General features: G+C 42.3%; 1 protein-coding gene across 6 annotated transcripts in view; it reads right to left on the reverse strand.

Moving 5' to 3' along the window:
• Window positions 1–13,850, reverse strand: part of KIAA0930 (KIAA0930 ortholog) — a 97,478-nt gene that overhangs the window by 36,193 nt on the left and 47,435 nt on the right. For 5 of the 6 annotated variants that reach the window (XM_074901766.1, XM_074901769.1, XM_074901768.1 and 2 more), the window contains exons 3-4: window positions 3,104–3,211; window positions 1,733–1,810 (exon numbers count right to left, since the gene is read on the reverse strand). In XM_074901766.1, coding sequence (XP_074757867.1) covers window positions 1,733–1,810; window positions 3,104–3,211 — 186 coding nt within the window. The remainder of the gene's footprint in view (window positions 1–1,732; window positions 1,811–3,103; window positions 3,212–13,850) is intronic. The other variant, XM_074901765.1, reaches the window with a different exon arrangement.

The raw sequence follows: 13,850 nt of genomic DNA on the forward strand, positions 1-13,850 counted from the left end.
GATTATTAAAAAGAAAGGTTGCTTCATGACAAGAAACAGCAGTAGGAAGTAACAAGACTCCTCAAAGGTGGCACTTGCACCGATGCCTGAAACGAGGACATCTTCCAGGCATCCTTGTTCTCATGCCATCCACTGTAAAGCAAAAAAAACCCCAAACCCTCAAACTCATCGCCAGTCAGACACACCTGAGGAAAACAGAGTTTGTAGAGATCTTACTGTCAAGCCAGCAGAGAATCAATGTAGTCTGCAAAATAATTCAGGGGAAAGTCAGACTTTTTTACACTGGTTTTGTGCCTCAGGCACTCTACCGGTATGAACACGGTGGCTTTGTCATGGGTCTACCTACCCAACATCTGGCTGCACACTGACAGGATAATGTATACAAAAAACAGAAATAAGGTAAAGCAAGAACCACCAGGGCAGTAATAATACAGATCCAAAAAAGTTGGCTTTTGTTTGTTTAAAACTAAGAGCCTCACTGGTGCACGTTACAATGAAGTGCCCTGCTGTTTTCCAGGGTATATAGAATTACCCTCTCTCTTTCTCTCCATAGATCAGCTTCAGGATGTTGAAATGGTATTAGTATGTACTGGTAAGTTTTAAGGTGTTTCTCCTAGAAAAGTGGAGACAAAGAAAAATTTATAAGCAGGCCCATGGTACGAGCCTGGAGGAACAGAGACCCCCCTCCTGATTCTGAACACTGGTCCCTCATCCTCATCTTCCCAGGTTTCAAACCTGCAAGTAATAGTTACAGATTTTTCTTCAAAAAATTTTGCAGAAGTTGACTGGGGGTGAAATTTGGACTAATAAACAGTGGAAAAAGCAATGAGGAATAAAAGGCTTACATCAGTGGTGTAACGTGGTGTCTCAGCACCCCAGAAGAAGGGAACTATGCACCTAACTAATGCAAATGACAAACACAGTAATCAGTGTTGCCAGGTTTGTTTGCAAGCAAAGCAACAACTGTTTTAAAAAAGGTAAAACAAAATTAAAGGCTTAAAGAGCATTGGTTTATTGTTGGTAAAGCCATGCAAGCAGCTGAATGAGCTAAATGAATGGAAATGCCTTGGAGAAACAGCCTTTTAAAAGCAACAGGGGTGTTTTAAAGCAGCATTTCTGCCAACTAGGAGAAGTTGTGGCAAGATCTGCTGGAATGCGAGTGAAGAAGTCTGGGGTTTCTTGTTCCCATGCCCTCCATACTTATTATTCAGTCTCTTCCACTGTGCTAAAGCCTAGATTAACTGTATGCTGCACGTGAGCAAGTGATAAAAGCCTTTGGGGTGGAAATGGAAGGAACAGACAGTTTAGGAGAGAAAACAATAAAAAGAAAATTTGGTAATCAGTAAATTGTCTACTATTTAATAGTGCTACATTACAGATTTTCCCTGAAGGCTTCTCATAACTCGGGTCTCATACCATTTCAGGTTTACCCTCAGATTGGGCACACTCCCCCCTCAGCACCCTCCCACCCAAATCCAGTAGGCAAAGACAGAGATCTCGAAAGCATGCAGAGGTCTTTACAATTTTTTGAGCAGGGCTATAAAGGACATTTAGATCTCACACTGAGAGGAGTGGCAGGCAATGTCACTAGACAAAGATCTGAGATGCTTCACCAGGGTACATCTGTCAGAGCACAGCCTGAGAACCACTGCCCTGGTTTTGATATAGTCTTTAGGGTTAGATAATGCTGGATGCCATTCTCTTATCCAGAGTAAAAACAGGGTAATCTCACCTGAGATTTCTTTTTGTGAATGTGAATATCTCCTCCATCAGAGCGTGTGCACACAGCACATGTCACCACATAATCCAGCTGAACCCAGGTACCAGATAGAGGAAATAAAGGTTTAGAGTTAGAAAAACAAAACATTCACATGCATGAAGCAGAACACAGTCCGTCTTAAATTTTTTTAGCAGTCTGGCTAAGAAGTAAGATGTTTCAGTACTGCTGTTTTCTTTGTTCTCTTTACTGTGCTGAAACGACAATTTTCAAGCCCGTGTTTGTTTATTATCTCAGAGATGCTGAGATCTTTTGCACATATGCTTGCTGAGGTGCACAACCTATGGGGGAAAAAACCTCCCGTCAATATTGTTTAACACTAGCTTACTGGTCAGCTGGGGGAATAAGCACAGCACACGGACACAAGCACATTTTAAGGTAGAAACGGAAAAGAAACGCTCCCTTTGGAAAGGGAAAAATGGAAACACTAAATGAGCACAAGCAACACGTTAGAGAGGTCAGAAACCATGACCACAGCCTGCCAAACAACCTGAAAAACTTGTAAGGAGCAAGTGGACAGCAATGCCCAGCTGTAACAGCATCTCTGAATTCTGACTGTAGCAAACAGAGTCTGGTTTTATTCAGCATCAAATAAAGGCACAAACTGCTCTCTGCAGAGAAGTTCTGCAACGAGACTTTGGGGAGGAAAGAGAGAGAATGAAAACAATTTATTTTCCAGGATGTGTGCAATAAGCCAGCGGTCTCTCATTCAGAGATCATCATCAACAAAACTTAAGGGATCTCAAATGACTGTAGTACCGTTCAGCTTTCCTAAGCACCAGTGTAATATATGCAATAACTAAGCAACCTATGAGTTGATTAAAGAAATAATTTGTGCTAGCTTCATGTTTCCACCAACCAAAAAAAAAGTTTGACTAAAATTCTGATGTCAAGAGCAGCAAAGTCCCAGTGCAGTACACACAACACCTTTAGCTCATTTCTGCTTAGCAGTTCCCTCTCCCAGCTGTACCAGTATTGTGAACTCCGCTTGTCTAACAGCCTCGTTCACTCTCAAAAACTATTAAACTTGACAAAGCCTTCCATTTTGTAAAACTTTGTTACAGAGCATAACATTTCAGCCCAGCTTCACTGGATGTATTTAAAGTTTTTTTGAGGAAAGCTATTAGGGTACTGCTGAAAAATAATCCACATCTCAGTTTGTGTTCATTTAGATTCTGAAAGGCAAAATTAAAACCATGCTTTCTTGCTATCCTTCAGAAGTGTTCAAATCCCCCAAGCTAGGGAGGGAAGGGGACAGATCAAAGCCTGCCCTGAAACTTCTCTAGCACAAACAGCCCATGAAATTTAGCTAAGGACCACGGTTACCTTCTGTAGGATGAGGTTCAAGTAGACACTCTCTTCCCAGTCAATGTCGGGGTCTCCCAGGCCAGGAAGCTTCTTGGAATCTCTCCGGTAAACTTCAACTTCAACCTGCTGAGAAAATATCACATCTCCTTGAAAAATATGACCTAAAAGGTACCTGTATGCACCCATAAAACTGACACCAGAAGCTGCCTGCTGTGTAGCTTCCTGCTGTATTTTTCTGTCAGGATCAGGTTCTGCTGATTGTGGAAGGCTCTGTACAGAAGTGAAGCTGGGGGGACACCGCACATGAAGAACAGGTGAGAAATGCAGGTGTGTGCAGGGCGATCTCAGCAGCTTTATTTATTCCTTACAATTGGTATGTTTTAGCAAAAATGAAATTAATAAAATCAGGGATACACACACATAAGTATTTCTCTTAATACAATCCCTCAGAATCAAACACGTCACCAGACCAATGCTCAACAACCGCCTAGCCAGGAGCTGCTGCTTGTTCCCCACTGGGGTGGGAGTATTCTGGGAAGATGAAGTCCACTAATTAATGCCTCACAGATGACATTTTGGGAACCCCTCTCCTAAAGGTTTCACATTGATAGCACTGATCGGACTCAACCACACGTGAGATTTTCAGCTGTACTAAACACAAGCAAAGGAAAAATCCCAAATAATCTCAGAAGGCAGAAACAACTCTACCAACAAGTGAAACAGCTAAGATAACAAATCTAAGATCTAACAAAGTGAAACAGCTGAGATAAATATAAAACCTGATTTGATGTAGTACAGAGAGTTGAACAGCAGTTGGACACTTAAAAAAATCTGCAGCACAGCTTAATCTCTGAACCGGTGTGTGATAAAAACCAGGGTGACAAGTAGCACACTTAACGGATGTCAGAGCTACCACTGTCTTGACAGAATAACTGTAAAAATACTTATTTCTCTTTGTTTGCCAAATATTTTTTTTTTTTGTTAACACAGTAACATACCTTAACAGATGTTTAAGAAATATTTGGAATACTGTGACCAGTTGACACAACTGTAAACAGGGCAATTCATTAACCTTTTTTTTTTTTTTTTGCTTTGGACCGGGCAGAGAAAGAAGGGTAGAGCTGATTTGTTAGAAAACAGGTTGTCATAGAAGTCAGAATATGTGAATGACATCAAATGGAGTAAGATTAAGCCTTATAGTAACTGTGCATTTATTTCAGCTACAAGCTACATTCAGCCACATTTATTAAAATACAAGACCAAAATACAGCGAAGGAGAGTGAAAGAGCACAGTATTTCAGGATTGACACTATCATCAGATACTATGAAAAACAAATGGACTGGGTCTTAGCACTGATTTTTTAACTTACATGTATTTTTTAAAAAACGCCCGTAGACTAACACATCATAGAATGTGTTTTATTTCTTCTGAAGCTCCTAACCGTCAATTTTTCTATTAGCAATATAATCGCACAAAATAATGAGAGTTACTGTAAAAAACTATTTCCCTCAGTTGCTCATGTCTTAATCTATTTCAAATTTATCTCCAAACAAAGGTGATACTTGGACTTTTGTGCCTGAAAGCACAGAACCATCACATTCACAGGATTCCAGAAATACCCTGTGAAACAAAAGCCATCCTGTCTCTGAAGGAGAGAGAAGGAAAACACACACCAGGGTAAGCAAGACCATGTGCTCAGCAGAAACCACCTCAGTCTCTTTTTCCTCTGTATCTGTGGAGCCTCTATTTTAGTCCAGGCAGATTTTAATCATCTCTTAACGATAAAGCTTAAACCTCCCTTTGCAGAAGTCAGCCACTATTTTTTTCTGCTGGTGAAATTAATTCACACACTGAACTACTTCTCCCCAGCAATTACAAAGCCACTGCACAACAACTCTTCCCCAGAATGCCTCCCAAGCCTGTCACAGACAGAAAAAGGGCCTTTCTTTAATCACTTTTCCCCTGTACATTAACTTAGGGTGGGAATCCTGAGTGGCACAACCTGTGGGTTAGGGCATGGGGGGTCACCGTGAATCACTGCCCCGGCTGTTCCCTGAGCCAAGTGCTCAAGCCACGCTGTATTCCAAAAGAAATTCATTTAGGGAGTTTAAGGAATTCAATTTTTTGCCAGGCAATAAACTGCACAGGGTATAGATCTCTGTTCAACAGGTCAAACCAGGCAGGACAGAGCCGACCTCTTCCCAGAGAAAAAGGAGCTGTCAGCAGCCAGAAGCAACAGAAAGAAAACCTCAGAAAGACAGAAAATGGGCTTCCAAATGCTCTCCCCGGTGATGGCATCTGCCGGGTGTGTTTTGCAGCTCCTACTCATGCCCAAGTAAGTGTCTTTGGTGAACATTAGGCAAACAAACCAGCTCTACCCAGCACTGGGGCAGCGGTTATGCCAAGAAGCCAACGTTTGCTGCAGCAGCCTGTGGGTTTGGATGCTTTACTTTCCACACCAGCGAAGGATCCACTTTATAAAACACAAGGAGCCCTCACCAGGGTGCTCTAAAGAGCAGCACCACTCCCCATCTCACTGCTAACATGCTTTGTGGTGCAGGCACCCAAATTACAAGTCCCAAAAAAAAAAAAACCCCACCCCTTATCTCATAAACACCTCTAACTGCAACAGCTCTGTTACTCATTTCTAAACAATTTATCCAGAAACAGCGAAAAAGCATCCGCAAGGCATCTCAGCATAAAGCAAAGTGCTAAATCTGGGTTGGCCAAAACAAACAGCATTTTCCAGGGACCCAATTTCCCCTGCAAGTGCTGTAGCTCAGAGATTCATCTCAGCTACCCTCTACTGCCACGGTGCTTGATGGGAAGGTGGCCACGCGATATTATGTGAAATAAATCAACAGGCTCAGTTCAACTCGTAGAAAATGATCCCACCATCACTGGCACGCCGTGGAGACTCAGGCGGGGCCAAGGATGTAGGAGAGATTGGGGCTGACTCCACTCAGACCCTGCAGCCAGCCTTAGCCAATAAAGGAAGCATCTAAATCAATCAAAAAAATTTTTAAAAAAAGAGAGAAAATTAAAAAAAACACACAAAGAACTTTAAACACAAATTTTCACCACTCTATAAATCTTAATCACTATTATTTAAAATCAGCAATCTAAATTTCTTGGCAGGCTGACCTAATATGTCCACGTCCCAAGGAAGCTTGCTCAGCATCTCTACACTTGTCTTCCCGGTACTATGTGCAAACAGCATATATGCCAAGAACATAAAATCAAGACCTGAAGCCTCAGAAAACCCCATTACTCAGGCTCCTTATGTGCAAAAGAACTGCAGTTTTAACATCACATAAATACTGGGGAAGTAGCTACCGTAGCTATCACCAAGGGATTTTCTTCATTTAAATCCCAACCCCAAAATCAAGGGGTGAGTACTAACCTTTGACACTTAAGCGAATCATTCCAAGTGAATGTAGGCATTTGGGATTGACAGCATGGGAAACACGAGACCCACATGGTCACTGTTCTGACCTCGAGGTGCTCAGACATCAACAAATAGGAACGTTGCCAAAAATCTCAATGAGTTCCCAGTAACAGAAACCATTAGGTGAGTTTAGGTAAGTCGGTATTGCCCAGTGCTGAGTGCAGTGCTTCCTAAATGAAGAGAAACACCTGCCTTACAGAGGTGTTGCCTTGTATTTACACAGACATCACTGAGTAAATGCAAACCTAATTCTTTTTATATATATATATATATATGACAGTATCTATAAATAAAAAAACATAAAATATAATTTCTTGGTGACCTCACGCTTTTTGTCAGAACATGTTTTGTGATATTTGAGGCTTAATTCATGTTGTCATGTTTGGCCTTGCAGAGTTAAGAAATGATCTGGACTGGAGAACGTGCTGGATTTCAGACAGCTGAGTCCTCCCAAGAAGACAAGCCTGTCTCAGCCAGGGATCCGGGAGACACTGGGTCTTTTTCCAGGTCTGCTGCTGATTCACTTGGCCATGCCTCACCTCTATGCTTGTTTATCTGGCTTTAGATTAGATGTGCTGCCTTGCAAGCGTGAACATTTAGTACTAGAAAGAACTACCTAAATACTAATTATTTATTCCCAGTGAAATCCAAAAGCCAAGCTGGCTATTTCCTTCTTTCAGGTCAAGATGACCCTTCTAGTTTCAGCAAGCTGGAATCTCTGATGCCACCTTTCTAAAGTTTTCCTGGCGTTGCTGAGCTAAGGCTGTAAAGGAGAATTACATCAGCTAGGCTGACCTCCTGCGTGTCACAGGCATTTTACCCTGTTCCTTCTTCACAAAAGCCTGTTAATCACATTTGACTAGACAGTGCCTGGGAAAATACCTTATTTTGAGAACTCGTTCCAATGATTAATCACCCTCTTGGCTGAAAGTGTGCAACTTCATTTAATTCAGCTGCTTTCCTTTTGCCAGCCGCTGGTTCCTGCCATGCCCATTGACACTGTATTAAGAGGCTTTTTAATACTCAGAGTTTTGGGTTGGTTGGGTTTATTTTTTTGTTTGTTTGGGTTTTTTTGTGGGGCTTGTTTGTTTGTTTTTCTAATTTGTTAATCTTTCAGATAAACCAGACAAAATTCCTGGTCTCCGTGCCTCTCAGAGGGCACTTCTGCAGAACTTGGGCTCCTTTTCCACGCTCCGGGTGTTTCACCAGTACTGGACCCTTCTGGTACCAGCACAGTGCTGGTGTTCACACTCTTACTACTCCCTCAGCGTTGTAGTTTTTCTGCACAGCAACATGACTGCGTGCTAAATAACTTGCACCCTGTGCCTCACCCGTCCTTCCCTGAGCCTGTGCATGCTCCTGGCACTGAAGTATTGAACTCCAGTAATAAACGGATCCACGTTTCCTAGGGATCAGGCTGGGCAGACCGATGGTCATGCCCTCATAACTGATGCAGCACCGATGTGTGTCCTCCGCAAATCTGAATCCACTGTAATTTTATTATCCGAGTCACCCAGCCCTGCAGAGTCCCCTTACAGATCCCTTCCCCTTGGCCAGCTCCATTTTACCACTCCTGCCAGCCAGGACCCCCACCATCAGCCTGCTTTTCCTCAGCCTTTTTTCTTTTCCATGCCTGGCAAACGTTCTGGCTACCTTCTTGCACAGCTCTCACGTACTAGAATGGTCCATCTCTGAGACTTCAGGGGCTTCTGTGCCACAACACTTGACACCAAGCTCCTGGAGAGCCTCACAGCTACTCCCATCTTATTTAGTTATTTAAAACTGTCATCAGGAGTTATTACCTGCACAAAAAGAACATCCTAAGTGCAAAGAAGCAAAGCCTCTATTAACACTGATGTATTTTATTCACAGAAATACGCCTTTTGGAGATGTATATATTATGGACTGGTTATCTTTACAAAAGAACTCAAGCCATACAGGATCTTCTACTGGAAGCCTCTATAACACGTGTTCAGTTATATACTTTTAGACAGCTGGAACATTATTATCACGAAACCCAGAAAAATCCATCTAAGATCCCAGTCTGGGTTTAAAATCTTTGTGATAAACTGGACACTTTTCCCACCATGGCTATTTGCTCCCCAAAACTTCCAGAATAAAATCACTCTTTTTAATTGATATTAATAATAGGAACACTGGGATATTTAGGTCCTTCCCCCCAAAAACCCCTCGCTCGGGAGGGCATTAATTCCATATAGCTTCCAAGCCATTAGAGCTGTTCGATGAAATCCGTGTGAACTGAAAATCACCTTGTTTGCACAGCTTGGTACGTAAGCCTTTGAGAAGAAAATCTACAATCAAAATCGATCCAGGCTGTCAGCTGGGCAGCAGGTAAAGCACAGGGTAATAAGAACAGGGTTCAGAGGAAGCATTATTTTATCAGCATTCAGAAGTCATCCAGAAAAAGCAGATGGCTGTTAAAAAGAAGTCTAATGAGATGACAGGTCTATCTAGTAGTAGCACCACTTTTCAGGTTTTTTTCCAGACCACATTCACTACAAAACAGTAAAGGGGAAGGGGTTGAACATGAAGAGGGACAGGAAGAAGATGCAGTGAACAAAATTCAAGATTTTTTCCACAATGTGAGTTCAATGAGAAAATACTCCTACTGTTTCCACAGCCAGCTGCAACACAGAGACCGAAAACTGATGTTTAGGATTTTTGATTGACAGGTTTGGTCCAAAAGATCATGAAAAAAATCAGCAAAAGAAAAATGTTTCTTTCAAAAACAGGTCCATCTTCTACAAAAGCAGAATTATCCCCCAGCGTGGGCTCACCAGTGCAGTTTTAAAAGCCCCTCTCAGAGTGCATCCAATTATTGTGAAGCCTAACAGCTTTCAACATTAGAAGCACTTTTCTCACATTTATCCAAGGACTTCCTTTTACGAGTCATCCGTGTAGCAAAAAAGCACGATTCCAAAACGGTACCTGAAATACTAACCAAATTAAACAGTCTTTCTAAATTCACCGACCAAAGGAACTAGTGTCCTCCTCCCCCATCCTTCAGATCCACCCCCAAACACAGTCCTAAGTTTGTTCTGCATTTTTCTCGTGCATTATCCACCAGCCACTTGTTTTACTTCCACTTTAACAATCTCTTTTCAGCACTGAGGTAGCTTTAAGTAAACGGTATAACCCAGACGGACATTAAGAGAGCACATTGGTGTTACCAGCAGTATAGCATGTCTCCATTTTCCAGATGCTTTACTCTTGGACACCTGATATTTTATAACTCCACAGGCACTTCTTTAAGCACCTAATCACACAGCTGGGATTTTTGTGTAGGATCCTGTCCCCTCACCCCCAGCAACTAACCCTCCAGCAGTAGGGAACCAGACAGCTTTGGTACAGGTACTGATGCAGCTGTGACAGCCCGAGCCTGGCACAAGGCAGCAACTTGAGCCCTCAGGATTCCTTGTTCCATTTTAGCAGCACCACTACTGCGGCGTGAAGGTGGAGGTAAGGAGTTACAGATGCCCACGTAGCCCATCCAGACTCTCTCTGAGCAGAAATATTGGCTCTCCAGGATTCAGGGCATCAGAAAAGCCCCTCTGTGCAGGTGAGATACTCATATCAGACTCATAGTTAATTAACACACACCACGCGGCATTTAGTTCTAAGTTTGGACTGTGAAAGATTATGTTTTTACCTGTTTAAACAATCATAGTTAAATAAGTTTTTCTCTTAGGGGAATGAAAGATGTCTTTTTTTAAAAAAAAAAAAAAAAGGGAGAGAAAATAATTAAAGTACAACAAAGAAGTGATGTTAAATGCTAGCCATCAATGTCAGGACAAAAAAAAATTAAATCATATTTAATTGCAATGTTAATGTAAATTCTAGTTATATTCCCAAGCTGGGCAGAGCATTAAAACCTCTTTTCTCTCTGGATCCTTTGAACACACAAGTAACTTGAAACACTTGATAGAGCACCAGTAGTGCTACTATAGCAAAACAGTTGATGGATGTGAAGGAGAAAGAATTTGTGACTACAGCAGCTTTTTATTAGAACCAACTAGTTAGACAGCGAGATCAAACTCTGGGGCAAAAGCAGTTATCTTTGGCTCCTTCTGCCACCAAAACAAATCTATTTTTCCCCAACCTACCCAAAGACATCAATTCTCACTCCCAAACCTCAGCTCTCCAGTCCCCGAAAACACAGTACCTTCACTGGGTTCTCAAACCCAACATCCTCATGGCCTTCTGCACCACCTCCATGACAAACGTCACCAAGGCTGTCATTGATACAAATGCAATTTGGAGGCAGCAATCAAGCTGTAATAAGCTACGAGTCCAGAAAAAGGCATTAAGAGAAAAGTACAGGTTCTTTGAAAGAAGTGGAGCTCCATTAGAATGCAAATGATAAAGGGCATTCACTTTCTCTGTTTGACTTTTACTGCAGCTCTGAAACACTTCAAATCCCAGCAGGTTTGCTCCTAATAGCGTTAATTAAAGGAAAAAAAATACATGCACACAACCTTATAATTTTCAGAGTAATATTTAATTTAAAGATGTAACAACCCTAAGTTTTGAATCAGCCTCACAAATGTTTCAAGCTAATTTAATACACTGGTGATGGCAAAAGGAAGAGTTAGATTGACTTCTCCATCTAAAAAAAAAAAAATAATAATTTGAAGAATCAATAAATAAGCTCCATGACCATGATTTAATGCAGAACAGACTACCCTGGTCTGAATATTTTATGGTATTTTTACCAGCAGGTGTCAGGTCTGAGATTAGGAGATATTAGAATGTAAATTCAGTCTGAGCCAAAGCTACCCAGCACCAGGAGTGGGTTTGTGCACAGTGATTTCTGTTCCTCTTGTTCTTGAGGAGGGGGTGAAGGTAATTCATAAAAAAAAAAAAAATTGTGGAAAGTAAGACTGCTGCCTGAAACCCTGCAGCAATACAGATCTATGACGAATGTTGAAATCTTTGCAATGTCTCTGGCTTTAGCACCTCCTCCAGCTCATCGGAGCAAGGCTGGCTGCACAGAGACTGACCTGCCAAAAATCTGCCAGAAGCCATCCAAACCTTCCCTACAGCTCGGAGCTGCTGTCGCAACAGCGTTCGCTTCTCTGGGCCAAACCAGACCACCGAGACACAGGTCACTCCATGCTTCCCTGCCTACGTACTGCAACGGATCAACAACATGATGCAATTCGGAAGGAAAAGACAATATCCCAGGAGCTGCCAGGACTCTTTGCAACAGAAATTGGGTGTTTTCTCAGGACAAGAAATCACCACCAACAGCACCGAGGTCACTAATCTCCAAAGACTTTGGCCTCACATGTGTTTAACAAGCTGGGAGAAGCTGCAATGATCCAGCCCTGTATGTGAAGCAGTTTTTTTTCTGTTTTGGAACAGGCTGCCAAGAATCGTTGTAGAATATACACCCGATAAGACAACATGAACTGATCCGACCAAGTCACCCATGAAAATCCATCTGCTCACTCATCCGCTCGGCATTGACAGACCTGTCTCTATTAAATGGGAAGAAAATCAAAGACGACTGGTATTACGGAGCATGCAGAGGAGCCCCGAGGGCAGGGTGCAGCCCCGGTCCTGTCACATAGAGAAGCTGCAGAAGGGACAATGACATTGACAACAGATTAAGTTCTAGAATATTTATATCCAAGATAATATTTAAGAGGGAACAACCGTATTTAACAATGCGAGAACACGCTAAAATGAAACAGAAAAGATTCTTTCAGATGTCATAGGGACCTTTCTTCTTAGGATGATGGCTTCTGTAATTTTCACTGGCAGTTAACTGTGGAGGACAACGAGAAGAAAGCCCTCTAAAACAAAATTCCAGTTCCCTTTTCCTGGATGCTATTAATTATTCAGAAGTTGCACCTGATCCTCATGGAACACGCTCTGGAGCCCACATAAAGGCAGCATGATGCCCAGTAGCTATGGCAACTCGACACCCACCTTAGCTATAAAGCTGAAACAAAGCCCCCTGCAATAAAGCGACTGTAAATTGTTTTGTGCAAGAGGCAAAGTTCAGCTATAGACAAAACCATGCATTCTCTAAAAATTTCCTTCAATATTAATGACTTAGAATTCTCTCCCCACAACCACTTCGTATTAATCAACAGGCAAGCCAACAGAAAGAGCAGTAAATGATCTAAAAAGCTGACTGTAATTTCTAGCATCTGTGGATAAATCAGAACAGCAAGAAGATATCTCAGACTCCAGTATCTTGCAGAAGTTCCTTCCAAGGTCCAAGTGGGACAAGTTGTGTTCCCAGCAGCAGCTGCTCATCTTTTCCATGATGCAGTTACCCAGGAGAGTCTATTCATGCGGACTCCTTCTTCTGTTTGTTGGCACTCAAAATGGTGGGGGGCTGTAACTTCTGCTACTTATTCATGACCTGCAGGTGAGAAACTCTGCAGCCCAGACCATCCCAACAGGCAGAATTTACACCCTCCCTCTGCCAGCACCACACTGACATTTAGCTTCCACGTTCAACTGGGAAGATTTACTGCAAATGCTACGTGTATTTGTAGGCAAGGACACGGGAAGGTGTTTTTAGATGGAGTAAGAGCCTTGGGGAATGGCACTGGATTATCCTCTTTCATCACCCAAGCTGCAGGATGGCTGACGACTCGTGAAAGGTGTTGCTGCAACAGACACTGTCCCTACTCCAGCCCGTGCTAATCAGGAACTGGGGGTTCACTGGTGGCTACCAGCAAACCTGCTTTTTCAACTGAAACAGTTTAAACAAACAATACACTCTGTTTTGTCACACTTACTTGTAAATAAAAGAAAACCATTCAAATCAAAATAATCCAGACTATGTTCCAAGAATAGCCCCAATAATTCCTATCCTGAAGAAGTTGTGTTAGTTTAAATAAGCAGCTGAGCTTGTTGTAAAATGTTTTCTCCCTTCCTGTCCTCTTTCTCACATCTCTTGTGTGCATTCAGGACTTCACCAGAGCAGCAACCATCTCATGTAATGTGGAATTACCAGACAGATGTCATTTAAGAGCAAACTGGCCATATGCATGAAAGACGTAATGGTGCATATATTGGGGAAAAAAATACCACCTCTGGTTGAAGAAGATGGGACTTGCAGAACTGAGTTCCTTCCCACTCATCTTCCAAATGCATTGGCCAACTTCAGACAAACGTGACAGAGGCCTCGTGGATGGCATCCTCATGCCAGCTGGCAATCAGACACCTCCACCTTACTACTCTTGTTGAAGAAGGGCCAGGGAAGCTCCGTTTTTTTTTCCCAGATTCCATTTGCTATGAGCCACCCACAGCACTGGCTACCTTTTGCCTTGGTG

This window comes from Athene noctua, chromosome 3, assembly GCF_965140245.1.
Source record: "Athene noctua chromosome 3, bAthNoc1.hap1.1, whole genome shotgun sequence".
Classification (NCBI taxonomy): domain Eukaryota; kingdom Metazoa; phylum Chordata; class Aves; order Strigiformes; family Strigidae; genus Athene; species Athene noctua.